This window comes from Hippichthys cyanospilos, chromosome 10, assembly GCF_059441005.1.
Source record: "Hippichthys cyanospilos isolate Australia breed blue-spotted pipefish chromosome 10, RoL_Hcya_1.0, whole genome shotgun sequence".
Lineage (NCBI taxonomy): Eukaryota > Metazoa > Chordata > Actinopteri > Syngnathiformes > Syngnathidae > Hippichthys > Hippichthys cyanospilos.
The window spans coordinates 10,216,298-10,234,460 of NC_142378.1; the positions used below are offsets into that span (position 1 = coordinate 10,216,298).

Here is an 18,163-nt window from a genome sequence, read left to right on the forward strand (position 1 = left end):
TCATGATGAGGCGGAACGGCGGAAGCACGTCCACCTGACTGTTCAAATGTCCTTTACCTGATTTTTCCTGTAAAATCTGTTCCAATCAAATGACAAACATCAAGGAAACACTAAGAGGTGGGGAACAATGACAAAGCAATTCAAAAGCAGGACAGGAGAGGCTTCTCTGGTTGGAATAAATTTATTTTTGATCTGTCTGTAAACAAGGTGATAAATCAATATATGGCATTCTTGGTTGGATGCATAATGAAACTCAATGCATTGACAGACTATCCCAGAAACAAGAAATTAAGTGAACAGAAATCAGCTAGGAGGACTTGGAAACAGATTCGATGATTACACGAGACCTGAACAGTGGAGCTGAAGCTAACGAGAGCAAAAAGAAAAAAAGTGATGGGTGGGTAAAATTCCAATTCAAAGAGCAACAGACATTATGGCACAGGATACACTGGTTCTGATCAACAGTACGTGTTGGTTCCATTTAACCCATCTCCCAAAAGGTGTCACAACTATCATCGGTTGGACGTTAACATTTGCAGCTTCTGAGCTCAGTGGATCATGGAAGAAGGCAATTAAATCCACAGGTGGAGTTAACACAATTTAATCAGGATTTCTTGCAAATTCAGTGTAGCTTCTTTAGAAGGGTGTGGACAAAAAGAAAAACTAAATCCATGCTCACCTCCCCTTTCCCTTAACCTGTTTCAACACCTGAGCCTTTACTACACTTGGTCCTATTTTGGGGGGGTAAAAAAAAATCTCCAGGTTGGGTAGAAAGTGAATGAAATCTACTATCCAACAAAATGTTGGCCTTTTTCTGGCAAAAAAACAAAAACAGTAATAAGTGCCTGAGCTAGTAACTGTGGAATGTCCATCGATTTTTGGTGTGTACAGGAAAAGCAACGCAATGCTTGATGATGGTTAAGAGTCAAACGACCGCACGTTGACAAGGACGTGTGTGTGTGTGTGTGTAGGGGGTATTCAAGTGTTCCATGGAACAGGAAAGGGAAGGAACCGGAAAGACGGGTGACATAGGAACACTGTCTCTCCTCAAGGAAGTTGTTGGGAAAGGAGGAAGACTTGCTTCTTCTTCAGCGCTCATATCAAAAAAGGCAATGGCCATTCTCGGGGAGGGTATGCGCTGTGGGACTTTTTGTCATTGGGCACCAAAGAAACATTAAGTGTTTGGCTTTCATTCTGCTGGTCTTAAGTCAAGGGGGACATCCTTTGTCATGCGCTCATCTTGGCAACGGATTGTGTTTTGTTTTTTGTTTTTTGTTTTTTTTTTTTGGGGGGGGGGAGGCAGAAGAATAGTTAATGAGCAATGAGGACAGGTGTGAAATGCAACAGGGTGGTAGGTAGACGGGTAGCTGGTCGGGTAGGTGGCCTGGCACGGGACGCTTTAGTATCCAGACTTTCTCAGGTGCTCGCCAACATCAAAGGCTATCTTGTTGAGTTTCCCTCCGTGGACGCCTTCTTTGCCCTTGACCATAATCAATACTACGGCACACACAAAAGTGGGAATAAATATGACATGGTATGATATGAAAATGCCTAATATTATTCCAGCGTTTTAAGCCTATACTCTCAATTAATACAAAATCTTTGGAAGGCACATTTAGCACATTGTGCCAACAAAGCAGTAGTAGTCAATCTGTGGCTTCAAAAGCATATTATTGTGAGGATCAATACGATTCTCCGGCACCCATCCTAGGATGAGTAGCACAAGATTTGGCTCAATTTCTTCATTTGAAAAGTCAACCTCTTCAATAACCGCGAATATAGCCAATAACCGGCAGTGAGCACTTTTCATGTTTGCTTCATCTAACAAAAGGGTCCTTATAAATGCAGAACATCGATTGGCTGCTTAGTTAACTTAAGCCGCTTCCTTGGAAATATATATTTTTGTTTTTATCTGACCGCTATTTGGCAACATGACACTATGATGGCCGCCGTGTATATTAAAGTACATACCTCTGTCAGTTTGGTATACAGCAATGTTGTATGTGCTCCCTCCATTGGCACATTTTGTCCGGAGGTCCATTGTCCATTCGCCAGCTGAATTCAGGCGGTCTCTCAGCACGGAGCATTTTTCGTTTCCTAAGGTCAGCCCGTTGATGCAGAGTGTATCACGATCTCCTGACACCAATTTCTCAATTTCAGGAACCTGCAAAATTAGTAAGTGATGAGTCTCCCCACTGGTGTTTTGCAGAGTTGCAGCTAAATAAACCATAGGAATAGTGAGGAGAAATCTTAGTTCACGATTTTAAAAACATTTTCAAATTTGAACAAACAGCACGCAGTAAATTAATTGGCACCTTGTGGCATGTGAATGTTACGTTACCACTCTTATACTCCAAGCATATATTACAGGTCTGACCATAAAACCCAACAAAAATGCTAAATAGAAGGTGTCACTAATGCTACATGCAGCAAAACAATTTGGCAACCATCAGAACTTAAGTAGAAGAATGAAGACCCACTGTGACTGCTTAAGTTTTTACCACCCACGATGAAAACGGGATGGTATGGACTAATGAGCCGCTTAAACGGACAATGTAGAATATTTAATGGGGTGCACATGCGTGACCATAATTTGCAAGCCTACACCAAGCAAGCGAGTGAGTAACTAGACTATTGGTTTCCAATGGTTGTTGTCTATGTCCATGTGGCGATAGGCTGGCAAGCGGTTCATGGTGCCCCCCCCCCCCCCCCCCCCCCCCCCCCACACTGCCCAAAGACAACTGGAACAGGCTTACGCATGCCCAAGACCATCATGACGATAGGCGGTTAGATAGCAATCAGCAACTTGGAGCAGCTAGTGTTGGAATGGTTTACAGCTATAGGCACCTCTTTGGAGTCGTTAGAACATCAAGGGCACTATTCAACAGCCTATCAACTTTAACAGTGGCCGTGCTACAGTGTTCTTGGTCTATGGTTTTGTAAAATAAATTGACGCTCATGTTACAACCGACCCATTTATCATTTTGGGACCACGATTCCAGACCACATGATTGAGATTGTTAAATCTGTAGGTAACACCACCTCCACTCACCTCAAATCATTTATAGTCCCAAACTTGGTGTGTGAGCTGTACGAATGCACCCATATGTATACTACTTGCTACTATGAACCATTAACCATTACATTAAACTTCTCAACTACAACTGCACCAGGGTGGAGAGCCAACAGCTGAGAACAGGAAAATTGTATTAACTAATGGGCATCTAAGGGCAAAAAAATAAGACTGCTACATTAGCAATATGGCACACTCAACAAACACGCTGATGTCAGCCATGACGAAAAGGTTTAAATTACAAAAGTCAAAATATTAGCCATGCTTTTTTGCTCAATTTTGCAAGGGGATATTAAGTTTCTGGCTGATAGCTGGCCTTATTTCAAGGTATCACAACTGTGGTCAATATTGGTATTGGTCCCCTTATGATCAGTAGCTAAAGCATATGTGTCAGACACCCATTAAAATGCAATTTCTAGTAAGTACAGTGGACCCCGTGTTACAGTGTCCCTAGCTTACGTTATTTTCATGTTGAGACGTGGAATACTGAGTTATTTTATCACCTCTTAATGGTATTTTCCCAGTTTTGTGACAAAAACAACATTCATGGCCCTAGGGGCTTGGCTGTGTTTGTGTTGTTTCATCTCCATCTGCAGGCATTTGTAGGTAATTACACTTATTTTCAGTTGCCGTCACACTTGCCTCCCTGCAACGCGTCACTACAATGTTGGTCTGCTATTGGACGGCCTCATTAGTTTCAAAATTGCGGAACGGTAAGCTTTGTTCAAGCGTGAGTGGGTACAAAACTATTTATAGTGCATTTAAAACTATTTATAGTGCATTTTACTGCTTAATTCAAACTTGAAAGGGTTAGCCATGGGTCCCAAGATTGCTAGTGATGTAAAAGAGAGAGGTAAGAAGATTATTTATGAAGAAACGAAGCTGGAGATAATGAGGAAATATGTTACCCTTACTAGGGAATATGAGCATAACAAGTACCACTCAAAAGGTCAATCGTTTCTAAATGTTTTATTTATGATGTTTTCTGATTGTATACCAGGGGTGGGCAACTCCAGGCCTCGGGGGCCGGTGTCCTGCATGTTTTCCTGTTTTCTCTCTCAAACACACCTGAATCAAATGATTAGGATTACAGTGGTACCTCGGTACTCGACCGCCTCTATACTCGACCAAATCGGTGCTCGACCAAAAAATTCAAGTAGATAATGCATCGGACCTCAAACAGATTTTCGGTGCTCGACTAGCCGAGCCGAGCCGACCCGAACGCGCTCCTCGGCCCTTCTCGGCCAGCGGGTAAGCGCCAGTTCAACTCAGACCGCCAGCGGAGTAAGACGTTGGTTCGAGTATTTCTTCCCGGATTTAAACTTTTTCGTGTTGCTCTAGCCCTTAATAATGGGTCCAAAGAAAGACAGTGATAAGGGGAAGGCAAAGAGGAAAACAATGAAGACCACTATTGAACCGAATAAGGAAATTATAGCAAAATATGAATGCGGTGTACCTCGCGTCGCAGTTAGCTAGCGTCATCATGGAAGGAGTAACTCCCTCCCGTCCTCTCCACATCCATTCCTGTATGCCATCAACCACTCTCCAAAACGTAAGTAAATTATACAAAATGGTTTATAATGCTTTATTTATCTTTATCTTTATCATGTACTGCTTGTGCACATTTACTTGTGCACACATACTTTCCATTCTTTCTTATGGGAAAATTGCTTTCGGTGTTCGAACAAATCGGTGCTCGACCACCACCTCAGAACGGATTATGGTCGAGTACCGAGGTACCACTGTATTCTCAAGCTCCAGCAGAGCTTGTTGATGAGCTAATGGTTTAAATCTGGTGCGTTAGGGAGAGAAAACTGGAAAACATGCAGGACACCGGCCCTCGGGGACTGGAGTTGCCCACCCCTGTTGTATACGTTATATGTACGTAGCACTTACTATACCATTTTGGTACCAATTTTTAATATGTATGTACAATTTTGATGTTTTTACCTGGAGTTCTAAACGTATTAGCTATCTATTTAACATAGGCTTGGATTGCCCGCCATACAATAAATTCGTTTTACGAGCCCAACCGCGGAACAGATTAATCTCATAACATGGGTGCCCACTGTATATTGATGTGTAGAGTTTAGATTGTATGTAATTTAGTACGGAGTCACTGTGTCTACCTGTGCGGGTTTTCTCTGGGTACAATGGTTTCCTCCCATAACAAAAAAATATGCACGGTAGGTAAACAGCACACTGTAAATTGACTGTAGTAGAATTTCTGAAAGTTTTGTTCGTCTGTGCTACCTGTGATTGGCTGGCAACAAGTTGAGGGTTGACATGGACCATTAACAGATTCTGATGGTAAGATAACCTTGAGCAAAAATACCACTGTATTAAAATTACAGCTTTTTTCCTAATTGAACAGAATTGGTTTCATTTTAAATCAACTCAAAATTTGTCTGTACAATTTTTATGCGCCCTTCACTAGTTCAAACATGGCACTGATTAATATTGCACGTACGTGTTTGAATCATAACAGGTGGTTTCCACTTGCTGTCAACCCCGCCCCCACCCCCAACCCCCCCAATCAAAACCGGTTACCCGGAGAAATGCTGTGTGAGTGCGTTGAGTGAGACTATCACATGAACCATTGTTTACCTTGACTGCACTTTCAAATTTAAATATTGCAATTTAAATGAACTTAGATTGATCAACAAAAGATATTACCGATTACAATTTGTTAGTAGATGGGTAATCTAATAAGATTAATGATATTGTAGCAACGTAACAAAAATATTGGAAGCTCAAAAAGCATTTGTTTATTTTTATCAAGTTTGTCAAATTTGCACTGCCCCAGTGTTTGTGTGAGTCCCACCATGGGAAAAAATAACGGATAGAAAATATGCTTTTTGTCTTATCACAGATTATTAAAATAAGACAAACAAGCAACTATGCAGCATATTTTCAATGAGTAACTTTCACAAATATAAATGAGATTAACTGCAGCAAATTCATACGTTAACAAGCCTGCATACTGGTTAGCATATCCAAATCTGTTCCATAGCAAGTTCAAATTGGGCTGCGGCCTTCCTTTGTGGAGTATAGAAGTTCTGACCGTGAGCGTTCCCTCTGAGCTCGCCGTTGTTCTAACACATTCCAAAAACATGCCCGGTAGGTTATTTCGACACGCTATCACCAGCTTAGCTGTTAATGTGAGCGCGAGTGACTTGACGACTATGCACATGCTTCGAACAGTCAGGAAGCGGAAATGCAAAAAAAGTGCGCTACTCTCTCGACCAGATTTGAGGTGGGGCTTTGCTAACTCGACAAACGTCAGTGGCTCTTCACAGGCGAAAAGTCTGTCCTTTGCTCTTATTTTTGAAACAAAGAAAACGCTCTTTTGGAACAAAAAGAAAAGACACATTTAAGGCTTTAATCTACAAAGTTGTTTATGATGCTGGCATGCGTTATAACGAGGTAATTCGAGTCACTTGCGATTGTTACATTAAATTAACGACTGCGTAGAACAACTCGCACTTACAAAAAGAAGGCGTTGATGAAACGAGTCAACTTTAGAAGTCACCCACAAGCAGCTCACAGAAGTAACATGTTCCGTTAACTTTTCCACACTTACAAAAAACGGGGAAATAGCGCCCTCTGCGGCGGTGGAATGAGGTACGACAAGAAGTGAGGCAAAAACCGGAACATTCGACAACTTCCTTAAAGTGCTTTACAGGTCACTAGTGGCCCTCTAAAACGCACCGCAAACTTCTGAAATATGTTGTCCGCCAAGGAAAAACGGGTTAAAAGTCAGCACAAATTGGGGAGACGCTTGTGGAATCCAGTCACGCCTGTAGGCTTCCGGCTAAAGTGCGCGGTTGCAAACGCTAAATGGCTGACGCCTCAACTGGCAAGCTAGCCTCGCCGCGCTCGCCTTGAAGCTTGCGTTTGATCAAGTTTTAACGGTCGCAAATTACCCTGATTGCGAAGGAGATCAAAGTCACACGTGACAGCTAAGCAAGGTTTCGAAATAGGAAAACTGAACAGTTGAGAGCCACGCGTGTGACGGCGCCGGACAAGGCCTGGTCAGAGTAAAAGAACACGCGCTGTTCGGCACGTTTTCTGCTCACACAAGGCCAAAAGGCAACCGCAAAAAAAAAGAAAAAAAGAAAAGATGCATACTAACCGTGATATTGGAAAAACAGCCGCCGTCACATGATGCCCAGACACTTTTGTTGTCTTTGAACCCAACAACGGCCGCGTCCATGCATTGGCCCTCCCTCATCATATTTTCGATGTAGGAATGCCAGCTCATCTTTTCTGACGATAAGTTGAGTATAAAAGCGAAGCTGGGTCAAGAGCGTTTTAGCCTCTCGAACGACGAAGGAAGTGAGAGTACAGCTGAAGTGCCTTAATGACTTCTTCAGGTCCCACGGCTTTCTTCTGCTCTCACCACCCAAGAGAAGCCACGACGGCTAGACAAGGGCTTGGGTGTAGTCCTGATCAAATCACTCCGCGAGGGTGGTGATTGGCCCGCCGCTTCATTGCGTAATATAGCACGCGGCGGAGGAATACATTCGCACGCGACCTACTTTACCTTGGGATTCTTCTTCACTGAGTTAACGCTTGCCCCACCGAATTTTCTCGTCGTTCTTATTCCCAACACAATGAGCGAATAAACCATGAAGCGTGCCTGGTTTTAACCCCGCGCATGTGTAAAATTTCAGCATGTTTGTTGTACTACTCTCAAGTCCGTTTTGAAGCCAGAAACAGATACTACGATACCACGTTTAAAAAGTACAAGCGGAAGCATTAACAGTCGACTTTTTGAATGCCATATCCATGCACGAAACAAAACAGAATGTATCGACGTCGTCGTCCTTTGCTATCAGTTTGCTATTGTAGACGTGATTTCAGTGATCGTGCTTTCATTAAGCTCATTTATGTCATCTTAACTGGTAAACTCTTTTATGTTTGTTGGGCTCTGCAGATCGATCCGAGTATCATAGCACTATTTCTGAAGTTGCTATGACATACGTAAGATACGTAAGAAAGAGTATCGATCTTATTTATTTATATACAGTAGGTTTCTCTCAGGTTTCACTCCGTCATGTTATAGCTACAGTCATTTGTGTTTTATTTTTTCTTTATATTGTCAGTTTTTGCATGTTTTTTTTTTTTTTTTAACATGTTTCAGTTCCAGGTTCATCTGAGTTTAGTTCTGCTTTGATTCCTATCTCCATCGATAAATCTCAAGTATCGACACAGTGCTACTCAACTCAACTGACTAATTTACACTTTAAAAGCCATTGTTGTTCACACAGATTGCGCATTGGATAGAAAATGCAATCAAATAACAGTGAAAACAGTACATTAATAGAATAGAATCAAATAGAATAGAATGCCTTTATTGTCATTGTATGAATGTACAGCAAAATTGGAGATTTGATTTCTACATATTATAAAGCAATATAGTTGAAGAAAATTATCCTGTGGTATGAAAAATGGAAGTTTTTTTTTTCGTTTTGCTGTGTTATCAAATCACATAGGGTAAATAACTGACAGGAAAAAAATTACAATGGGCTTTTCCTTTTCGTTTCTGTTTTAACATTTCTTTTAAATTTTAATTAAACGAGTTGAAATAAGTCATTCTTTGAGGGGAATTGAGTTCAGAACTGTTTAAATATATTTTTTTACAATCGAAATGGACAAGAACCATGTGGGTTTTCCTTCTCAATTCTCATTCTACAAAACCCATTATTTATAATGCCTTCTTTAGACTGGTGGGGACATACAGAGCATATTCTAAAGAACCTTTTAACTTAACTTCCCCTTTAATTATTTTTCATTAATTATTTTTCACTTTGGTTCCCGATTCTAAAACCAGCAAGTATGCAAGTGAGCATCTGTACTTGTACTTTATCTATTGAAAAAAGAAAAATGTCTGCCTCCTCAAGTGGAAAGGGAGCATATTTATGCATATTGTCACAACCTGAAAAATACCAATGTTTATTGTTGTAATTATGATGTATTTGCTATTATTTTCTCATGGTGTTTGAAGATCCTCTGAAGCAGAAGTGTGATGCAAAAAAAAAAATCCATGATGCTGACTGATCACATAAAATCACTGTGTAAGTTTGTAGTTTAGAAATGCAGCTGCCCCAATGTCCCCCCAAAAATAATGTGCAAAAAATTGTATTTTAGGAACCACCTTACCTCCATCATTGTGCAGTAAGAAACAAGAAGAATTGTCTTAAATTGAGGATGATTTGTTTCATAATTTTGAAAGGAACTTTCAGTCACCTTACAGACTGGACACACCCAAGCACCTTGTATGAGCATGTTCCATGGTAAATGGAATGCGGCATTTGACTGTGTGCTCTTGGTATTATTTCAAGATGTACAAAACTGGTTGTGAAGCAAAACAAAATATTTGTTTGTCGCTCTTCATGATCACATCAAGGACCCGTAGCTTACTCGACTTCCCGTTAAATATTAAATTGAAGATTTAAAGCTCTACTGTGTTCCATTTGATTAACCATTGAGTAACTTTTAACACATGCTTCTTATTCTTTGGTAGTCTTGCAGAAGATGCCTGACCTACGGACTGTGCGTAGTGATGGGAGCATGATGTGTTTAATTCAGGGAGTATTATCAATGCATTTACAAAAGGCTTTGTAAAATCAGCATGGCGAGCCTGAACAGCCTGTGACAGCATGAAAACAAGGCCACACATATTTCTCATCTCCAAGCAGGCGATGAATAGTTCAGCTGACAAATTCTTGCCCCGTGTTCAGGCTTGTTTGGGGAAGAAACAGAAATTGTTGAGCGACAACAACTTCAAACTTCTTGGACTTAAGGCATAATGTTACAAAAAAATGTAAAATTCTGTTTCAAAACCAGAAAAAATGTTTTTTATTTATAATTATTGCTGTCAAGATTTTAATAGATTAATTAAGATCTGTAATTGATAATTAATTGATCTAAATAATCTCATTTTAATCACACCTAAAACCTCTGAGAAGAACCCTCAACCATTTTTTTATTATTTATATACATTGTGTTATTGTGGCAGATCAACAGATTTGTCAACAGCAACAAAAAAGAATCTTCAATCTTTTTTTTTTTAAAACAGATTAGTTCACAGTTAACAGACTAGTTCCTAGCTCTGGCTGCAACTTTGAATTTCATCCATCAGAGTATGCTGTTTTCTTTTGTCAAATGCCCAATAATTAGAAAATAACATTAAAATTCAACATCATCCATTGTGTCTGTCGCAGACCTGCTCAAATATGGGGTGTTCTCGTTTAGTTTGCTGCTGCAAAGGCTGTCCTTCCAAAGGCTGCCTATCATTTTTCTTTTATCAAAGTCGCAGTATGACGTTTTTAAAAGTAAAGTTTACAATTAATTGTATCCACAAGCCTTTTGTTTTCCAAAACCAACCACTCAAACGTAAGAATCCCAATGCAGTAAAAGGGATCTAATCAGCATACACAGTAGAATGTTAAAGATTAAAAATGAAAATTAATGCGATTAAAAAACATAACACTTCCACTTAAACTGTAATCACCTGTAATTCTCAGTATTAATCTGTTATTTTGACATAGATTTAAAAACAAGATTTACAGCTGAAAATGGCTAAATAAATCTAATATCTATTTAAAAGGCTTTATTTAATATTTAAAATGGACAGATGGAGCATGTCATTCATAAATTAGGTTTTAAAAAAAAAAGGTAAAATGTTGCCAACTGCTTTGGCCAAAGAGGATCCTCGGTCTCCCTAATGACATGCTCCAGTTGATGAAAGTGCATGGCAAGCTGGAATAAAACAACCATGTGACAGTCAAATGGTTTGTGGAACTACAGAGATCAAAGACGGTCCATCCGCATGTCAGTGTGTCAGCGAGCATGTGTTCCACATGCTCACCAGTATGCACAATTAGGTCTTTTCAGAGGCCAACTTTGGGCCTACACTGCCCATGTGTGGAACTGATCAACATGTCATCAATTGTGTGGCTCTCTAACACACATTGAAATTGTCACTAAACACCACTCTATTCCTTATTATCTGAAAGCTGTTAGAAAAATAAGGTGAATTAGACTTGCACAAGCAAGCCGCGTATACAGATTGGAGAACTGGTAACACGACGCATTCACAGGCATCTTTTCTGCTTCCTGTTCCTTCTCAGGGTCGGTCTTCTTGATAGTGAGAAACAGGAAATTCAGCGGTATCACATTCAAACCTCAAGTTGACATTTTTGTAAGTGACATCTACTTTTGGCAGCAAAGTGAGTTGTTGTCCTACTTCACATCTAGTTCGCCTCACACTAACAGCATTGTATGATAATGTTGAGGCTGGAGTGAAAGGCAGCAGTGTTCCAGGCCAATGAATAGTCATGATTCACAGAGTAGGATGAAGTGAGTTCTTCTCTAGATGGACATTCTTATGGCTCTTCTTTCATCATGTTCCCTTTCATAGCTCCATTGGTATTGACTGTTCATTTCTCATTACTTTTTTTTTTTGGGGGGGGTCCTGGGAAGGTGCTGATTATATATATTTCATAGAAATTGCGCCGACACGTACCTGCCTAGGCCAAAAACCTAGGATGTGATAAAAGAGAACATATCCTGCCAATTCAGCTTAAGATGAATTGAATACATGGGCTCAAGGCAACCATGTCAGTTATTGTTGTACACCAAGTAGGACTACATTACAATAAAATTTTATTTGCGAAGTTACGCAGCACATTATTACGTGCAGTTAGCATTACTGCCTCACAAATCTGAAGTTTTGTAATCTTGTTTTTGGTTTAACAAAAAAATAAAAGGTTTTCAGATCCAGATATTGTCACCGCTATAACTTGAGCTCTAAAAGAATGCAGCTTGAGAATATTTGTGTCCAAAGGGGCTCTAAGATGGGCCAGAAAAATACAAACCATTTTGCTTGTTGTGTGTGTGTGCGTATTGCAGTGATATATATATATATATATATATATATATATATATATATATATATATATATATATATATATATATATATATATATATATATATATATATATATATATATATATATGTAGTAGTTATTTTAAACACATTGTCACCTTGGACATGTGACAATAAATGTAAATTGAAAGGACATATATGCTTTTCGTAAATCAAATCTGATGTACAAAATAATTGAAATGATTATTTAAATTAAGGAGAAACAACAGAATAACAAAAAAAAAAATCCCAACTTTCAACTCCCTGAGCTAGTTTACCAGACAATCCCAAGGTACACAAAGACAAACAACCAATCACATACGTAAACACACTAAAAGACAACCTCCCATGCATGTTTTGGGAATTTTGGGGGAAGTTGGAGAAAACCCATACAGGCATGTGAGCATGCACACTCCACAAAGGAAGGCCAAGGTGAAGTGAACCCACAGCGTCTGCGTGAAAGGAGGACGTGCTAACCAGTCTAAGTATATCCTATACATTAAATCAATGTTTTTACACCCATCCAAAACGATTCCCAATATTCAAGCTGAAGTAGTTATAATAGTCCCTTGAATGTGGAACACCTTCATTAAAGGAGAAATCACCTTCAAAATTGTCCAATAATAAGAATAAAATTGAATTTTGTTGACTCATGTTTTGTGAAGACCCCAGCCTTCACACAGTAATATGCTATACCCGCCGTCATCAGTCTAAAACTAAAAGTAGTCAATTGAATGTAGCTTCAGATAGTCTCAACCAACGTGTGATGCAGCTTGTCCTAGCGGCCAGTAGATAGAGCTCTTCACTTTTTTTCTAACCTGCCTGTATCCGACTCTGCAAGTTACGTTTTAGTAAAAAAAAAAAAAAGGATTACATGGATGGGTGGATATAAAAATACAAACTAAACAAACAACAATAATGACAGAGTAGAGGTATTTACATTCCAGAATTATGTGATTCATTCACATGATTCATGTGGCCATTTTGGTACCTGATGAGTCAGTCACTTTTTTTTTTTTTGTCTTCTGCTTTGGAAATGAACCTCGTGTCTAAAAGTCACAATAGTCAGCACCCGGTTGTTCTTCAGAGCACCACACCCAGACTTATGAAGTCACACAAGTAAATATTGGAACATCAATATACAGTACGTCTCATGTTTGCCTCTTAACATCCCCAAAATGGATTCGAAATGAACCAGATCGTGGTTGTCTTTTAAGGGCCCAAAGGTAATGCTAAATTTGTCTGGTAAACAGTTCCATGGTGAGGTGGGCATGTATGGCTGCAGCTATCAACCGCTATTGTTGGTTGTAAAGGTTTCCCTCCCTGCATGCTCCTCAGTCTGACATGGGCCGTTTCAACATAATCACAAACGACATTCACAGTCATATAAATATCGTTCAAGTCACACATCTCTGACACTGTCAACCAAAACGGGACTTTATTATCATTAATGTAAGGGCCCAATTACTGATACATATAAGATAATTTCAGACAAGCCTTCACACAATATTAACTTGCAGCTCCAAGGGCAGTTAAACTGCTTGACCTCTGCTGACATCTTGTGGCCGTAATTGTAAACAGCGTCTTTTTTAAGTCGGTAAAAAAAAGGATGGGAACACTTCGTAAGGGGGACACGTCCGGACATTATTTTCTTACTATTACATTTATCAAGGCAGAGATTTTGACACAAAAAAAGCTTTGTATGTGTCTCACGTGAGAGTGAATACAGACAGTGCCAAATCCAAATTTGGATAATAAAACTGAAATAAATCTATACCGCCCAATCATCATTTTCCACAGATCTCAATTGCTGTCCTATGTCGTCTTATACAGCTATCATCACCCAGGAAGTTTGAAAACATAACAAACCAAGTAATGAAAGGATAATACAATACCTGTGTTCAAATGCCAGGAGTAAAAGTAAAGAGTCATCAGAAAAATGAATACTCAAGTATTTGACCTGGAAATACCATTCAGATTAAGCCATTTCATCATAACATGTCATTAGTTGCTAATTCATTAATCTCAGTTAAATGCAGCTGGACTCTTGCTGTACTGTAGATCATCGTAATGTTCTAGTGATTTGCAGGCTTGTGGGTGGAAGTGCACATTCACCAGTTGAGGCTTGGATTTAGGTGGCCATGGCCTGAAGACCATCTCAGGTTAAAAACCAGTTTCTCCTGAATTATTGTCACACGGACATGTTACTGCTCAGGGTTACAAGTCTTTTTGTAAGCCAGCAAATAAATACTTCAAAGAAAAGTCAACGGAATCAGTTTGATCCCACAATGTGATTTACTGCCATAAAATCTGGCATGATATTCGGTCATAAAATTAAATGAAAAGTAACAATATAGGAAACAGAAAGGAATGACCATCTGATGGCGTAGAACTGTCTGCAATTGTGGATATTTTATATACTGCATTTTGATTTTGAAGATATAATCTTGGAAAAACTATGGGAAACATATCATCAAATAGAAACAAACCCTGGCAATCTAGTTGACAACCTCGTCTTGTAACATTGGGAGTAAGTATTCACATGTCATGTATGAATAATATGATTCATACATAAAACAATTTTATTCACTTCTTTGGAGCAATACAATGAAAGAATATGCACTGGAAAAAATAGATAGATAGATAGATAGATAGATAGATAGATAGATAGATAGATAGATAGATAGATAGATAGATAGATAGATAGATAGATAGATAGATAGATAGATAGATAGATAGATAGATAGATAGATAGATAGATATTTTCTTCTTGTTGTCTTCTCTACCCCTGTAGGTTGAATGTGAATGTCAGTCAAAAAAGATGCTACTTGAGGTAAACTTGGTGCGAAGGGGACCCAAACAAAGGCAACATTTACATATCAATTGGTAAGATGAGTAAAAAACTGACATGATGGAAATGCAGATGTTAACATCATCTAAAAGATCTACTATATTGCACACACTTGTGCGATTCTTTTTGTAACGGATTATTTTTAAATTAAAACCAAAATCAGGCTAATTCCTTGTTATATAACTAAGAAAGCTACGATCGGATGGGCTTGATTTCTGTTGCTCACATTAATGGCACAGGCTTGCTTTTTAACAGTAAAATGAATAGCTTGCTATAACAAAACAAAAACTTTGATACAAACTTGTGAGAAAAATGTTTTCCACAAACTCCACGATGGGGAGGTTTGGTTATGTGTTAAACTCTTTCAAAGTCACCACTTCACAAAGCTAATCATGGTGTTTAAAATCTAATTGATCAGAAGACTATCCTCATTAAGTCATGCCAACAGAGCAGTCAAGAGAATTTGAGGAAAGCCAACAAGGAATACTACACTAAATTACTGATGTCAAAACAGGTGGAACAAAGGGATTCTGTGTGATTAGCAAGAGCAAGTCCACATTTTTCCTCTCCTTATTCTCATTGAAATATGTTTAGACTCCAAGATCTGCGGAATTACATCATAGAGAGGCTTTAAATCAAAGCAATCCAAAGAGGAAACAGCTCACAACGTTTTTCTAGATTTAGACTTGTATTATTGCACCGTGACTTTGAACATTCCTGAGAAAATATTACATTGTGGGTGTTTTGCTATTCACTAGTCCTATTGTTTCTCTGGCTAAATACACAAATCACATATTCTAACACACACGCACACACATTCATTGTCGCAATTGAGCAGAATAAAGTTTGAAACATTTGTACAAATACACTATGTTTTTTAAAATGGTTATTCTTCAATATATTTAATTGTTTTTTGTGACATGCTTGCTAATGTGCAAGTATTTAGTGGTTAAAGGTTATGTGTATATATATATTAAGTAATTTGACTAATATGAATGATGCTACTCATGGATTCATGTTCTATTTTAATGATTATTCATAAAACTAACTGTTAGGGTTATTTGTTTGTCCAATACACCTGCCATGCATGTTTTTGGAGTGTGGGAGGAAGCCGGCGCTGCCAGATAGAACCCATGAAGGCACGGGGAGAACATGCAAACTACACACCGCAAAGCCAAAGCGAGGTGGATTTGAATCTGGGTTCCTGAACTGTGAGGCGGACATGCTAACCACTGTTCCACCGAGCCACCCACTAGACATCCATCCATCCATCCATCCATCCATCATCCATCCATCCATCCATCCATCCATCCATCCATCCATCCATCCATCCATCCATCCATCCGTTTTCTAGAGCCGTTTATCCTCACATGGGTTGCATGTTTGGAGAGATTTTTGTTGGAGTTCTCATCCTTTTATAATATGAGTAGATGCCATGGGGTGGGACAGAGAACCCCCCCCCCACTCAATAATCATAATAATAATGATAATAACAATAATAATAATAATCACCATCATCATCATCATAATCATAATAATATTTGTCTATAGACGTGTGACAAGCTCGTGCCCTACAGCTGGCTCTGATCCATTAAACATGATAAAAAGACTTCACTCGTTGCACCTGTCAACCATGATGATGTTTGACCGGGATCAATACTGCTAGGCAACTGTGTATTGTTTGCAGACCAATTTTAATGGGCTTAGTCTCTTTTGATGATCAGAAGGTAGAGGCTTGAAAGTTAAATGTTGGTGCTTAAAGATATCGTGATTACCATCGCACACAGTTTTATGTAATAGCGACACATTGTTGTGAAAAGAGAAAGAATTTAAGAGTTTGTGAAAAACTATCCAAGGGAACACGTCAGTGTTGAACAAAATAATACACACTACGAGCTTTCAAAATACAGCAGACTTTAACTAAGCCTGTTTTTGGAATCATGTGTACTCAGAGCTTATGGGAACAGAGACGCACCTTGACACATTTACATAGTGGTGATTTTGATTTTACCAACTTGATGAGTGGTCAGACAGTGGTGAATGAATCATCCAGGTCAAGACAAAAATGCCACTGGAAAACATACTCAAAACACGACATACTATGTTCGCCTGCATTTTTTCCATTATCTTAATATTTTACTGGTCAAACCCTGAACCAAGCTCGTACACACTTTGCTCCATGCAAGCAATTTATAGCAAATGAGTGATGTTTAGTCACTTTGTTTATTGATGGTACACCGATGCTGCATTGCTAAAAGCCATAGGTCTCCCAAGTTGAGGCTGCTGAAAGTGACCACTGGCCCGGACCCTTGGGCCCCAAAATACAGACAGCACAACGTTTGTCTTGTTTCTGCGGCGGTGTGCTGAAAGTGGAAGGCATTTCGGCCTGTAACTTGTTGCAGCACAGCCTGGTAGTCTTCGGCCTTGGAACAGGACAAATAAACACAAGCAGCTACACAAACACTTGGTCTGGAGCATGCAAAGGCAAGCGGGGGGGCTAAAGTTATATGGGCTGATTGATATGAACTGGCAATATTGCATTTTCCAGCATTTATACATAAATTGGACTATTTTTGCAATATGTACATTTTCAGGTAGGGCCAGAGGAATTTGGATGGGTTGGACAATGTTGTCTTTATCTTTAAGCACAATGGCGTCCTGGCCATGATATGCTAAATGCTATTTACAGAGGTAGCCTGTTTCAACTCATCAGGAAGCTTTACAGAAGCATGACAATGACTCTGATCATTTCAATCGAGTGTGTTGGTTGAGGGGAAACATCAAAAACAAGCCGGATGGTGGTCTTTCAACATCAAACTTGGCCTCCTCTGCTTAAGATGTTTTTTTCTGTGCAAAGGTTCTGATTACAGAAAATGCAGCCTGTAACCTGAGTTATTTTTATTTACGTCTTGATGTCTGTATTTTACATCCATGAAGGGATCTCTTGACTGTACATTTTAAATGTAAATGGTATGTGCTCTAAAATTTTCTTGACTTGGTAAAAGCTCACCTGTGATTCAGGATACGCAACACACACATATATAGATGGATGGAATGTTGTTTCAGTCACAAGGCAAAACAATTTGTGATGAGCCACTCAAGTTGTCTTTTTGTGCACTTTTGAAAAAACAAGAGGCACTTTGTTTTATTCTGACATTGATAAACACACAATATAAGTCAAAATCACCTTTATTGTCGCACCATAGTAAAACATTTCCTTGTGCCTATTTGAAAAGTAAAAACAATGCCCACATACACAAAGATTCATATATGCCCTCATTTGCAATGTACTCATTATTAATAAC

The 18,163-nt window shown here is 39.1% G+C and overlaps 1 protein-coding gene across 1 annotated transcript; it reads right to left on the reverse strand.

Moving 5' to 3' along the window:
* Positions 1-162: 162 nt before the first annotated feature.
* On the reverse strand, positions 163-7,540 carry LOC148417043 (profilin-1-like). Its single transcript, XM_088425666.1, has 3 exons — positions 7,209-7,540; positions 1,972-2,164; positions 163-1,497 (listed from the first exon to the last, which is right to left on the reverse strand). Exons 1-3 carry the CDS (start codon positions 7,335-7,337, stop codon positions 1,400-1,402), a joined length of 420 nt encoding a protein of 139 aa, XP_088281792.1. The 5' UTR covers positions 7,338-7,540; the 3' UTR covers positions 163-1,399.
* Positions 7,541-18,163: the final 10,623 nt, after the last annotated feature.

Bases quoted from the DNA above. Each gene is read 5' to 3' on its own strand.
- LOC148417043 (XM_088425666.1), bottom strand. From the start codon at position 7,337: ATGAGCTGGCATTCCTACATCGAAAATATGATGAGGGAGGGCCAATGC. The intron at 2,165-7,208 runs GTTAGTATGCAT...CTAATTTTGCAG, and splicing joins GCTGTTTTTCCAATATCACG to GTTCCTGAAATTGAGAAATT. The intron at 1,498-1,971 runs GTATGTACTTTA...TGTGTGCCGTAG, and splicing joins TGTATACCAAACTGACAGAG to TATTGATTATGGTCAAGGGC.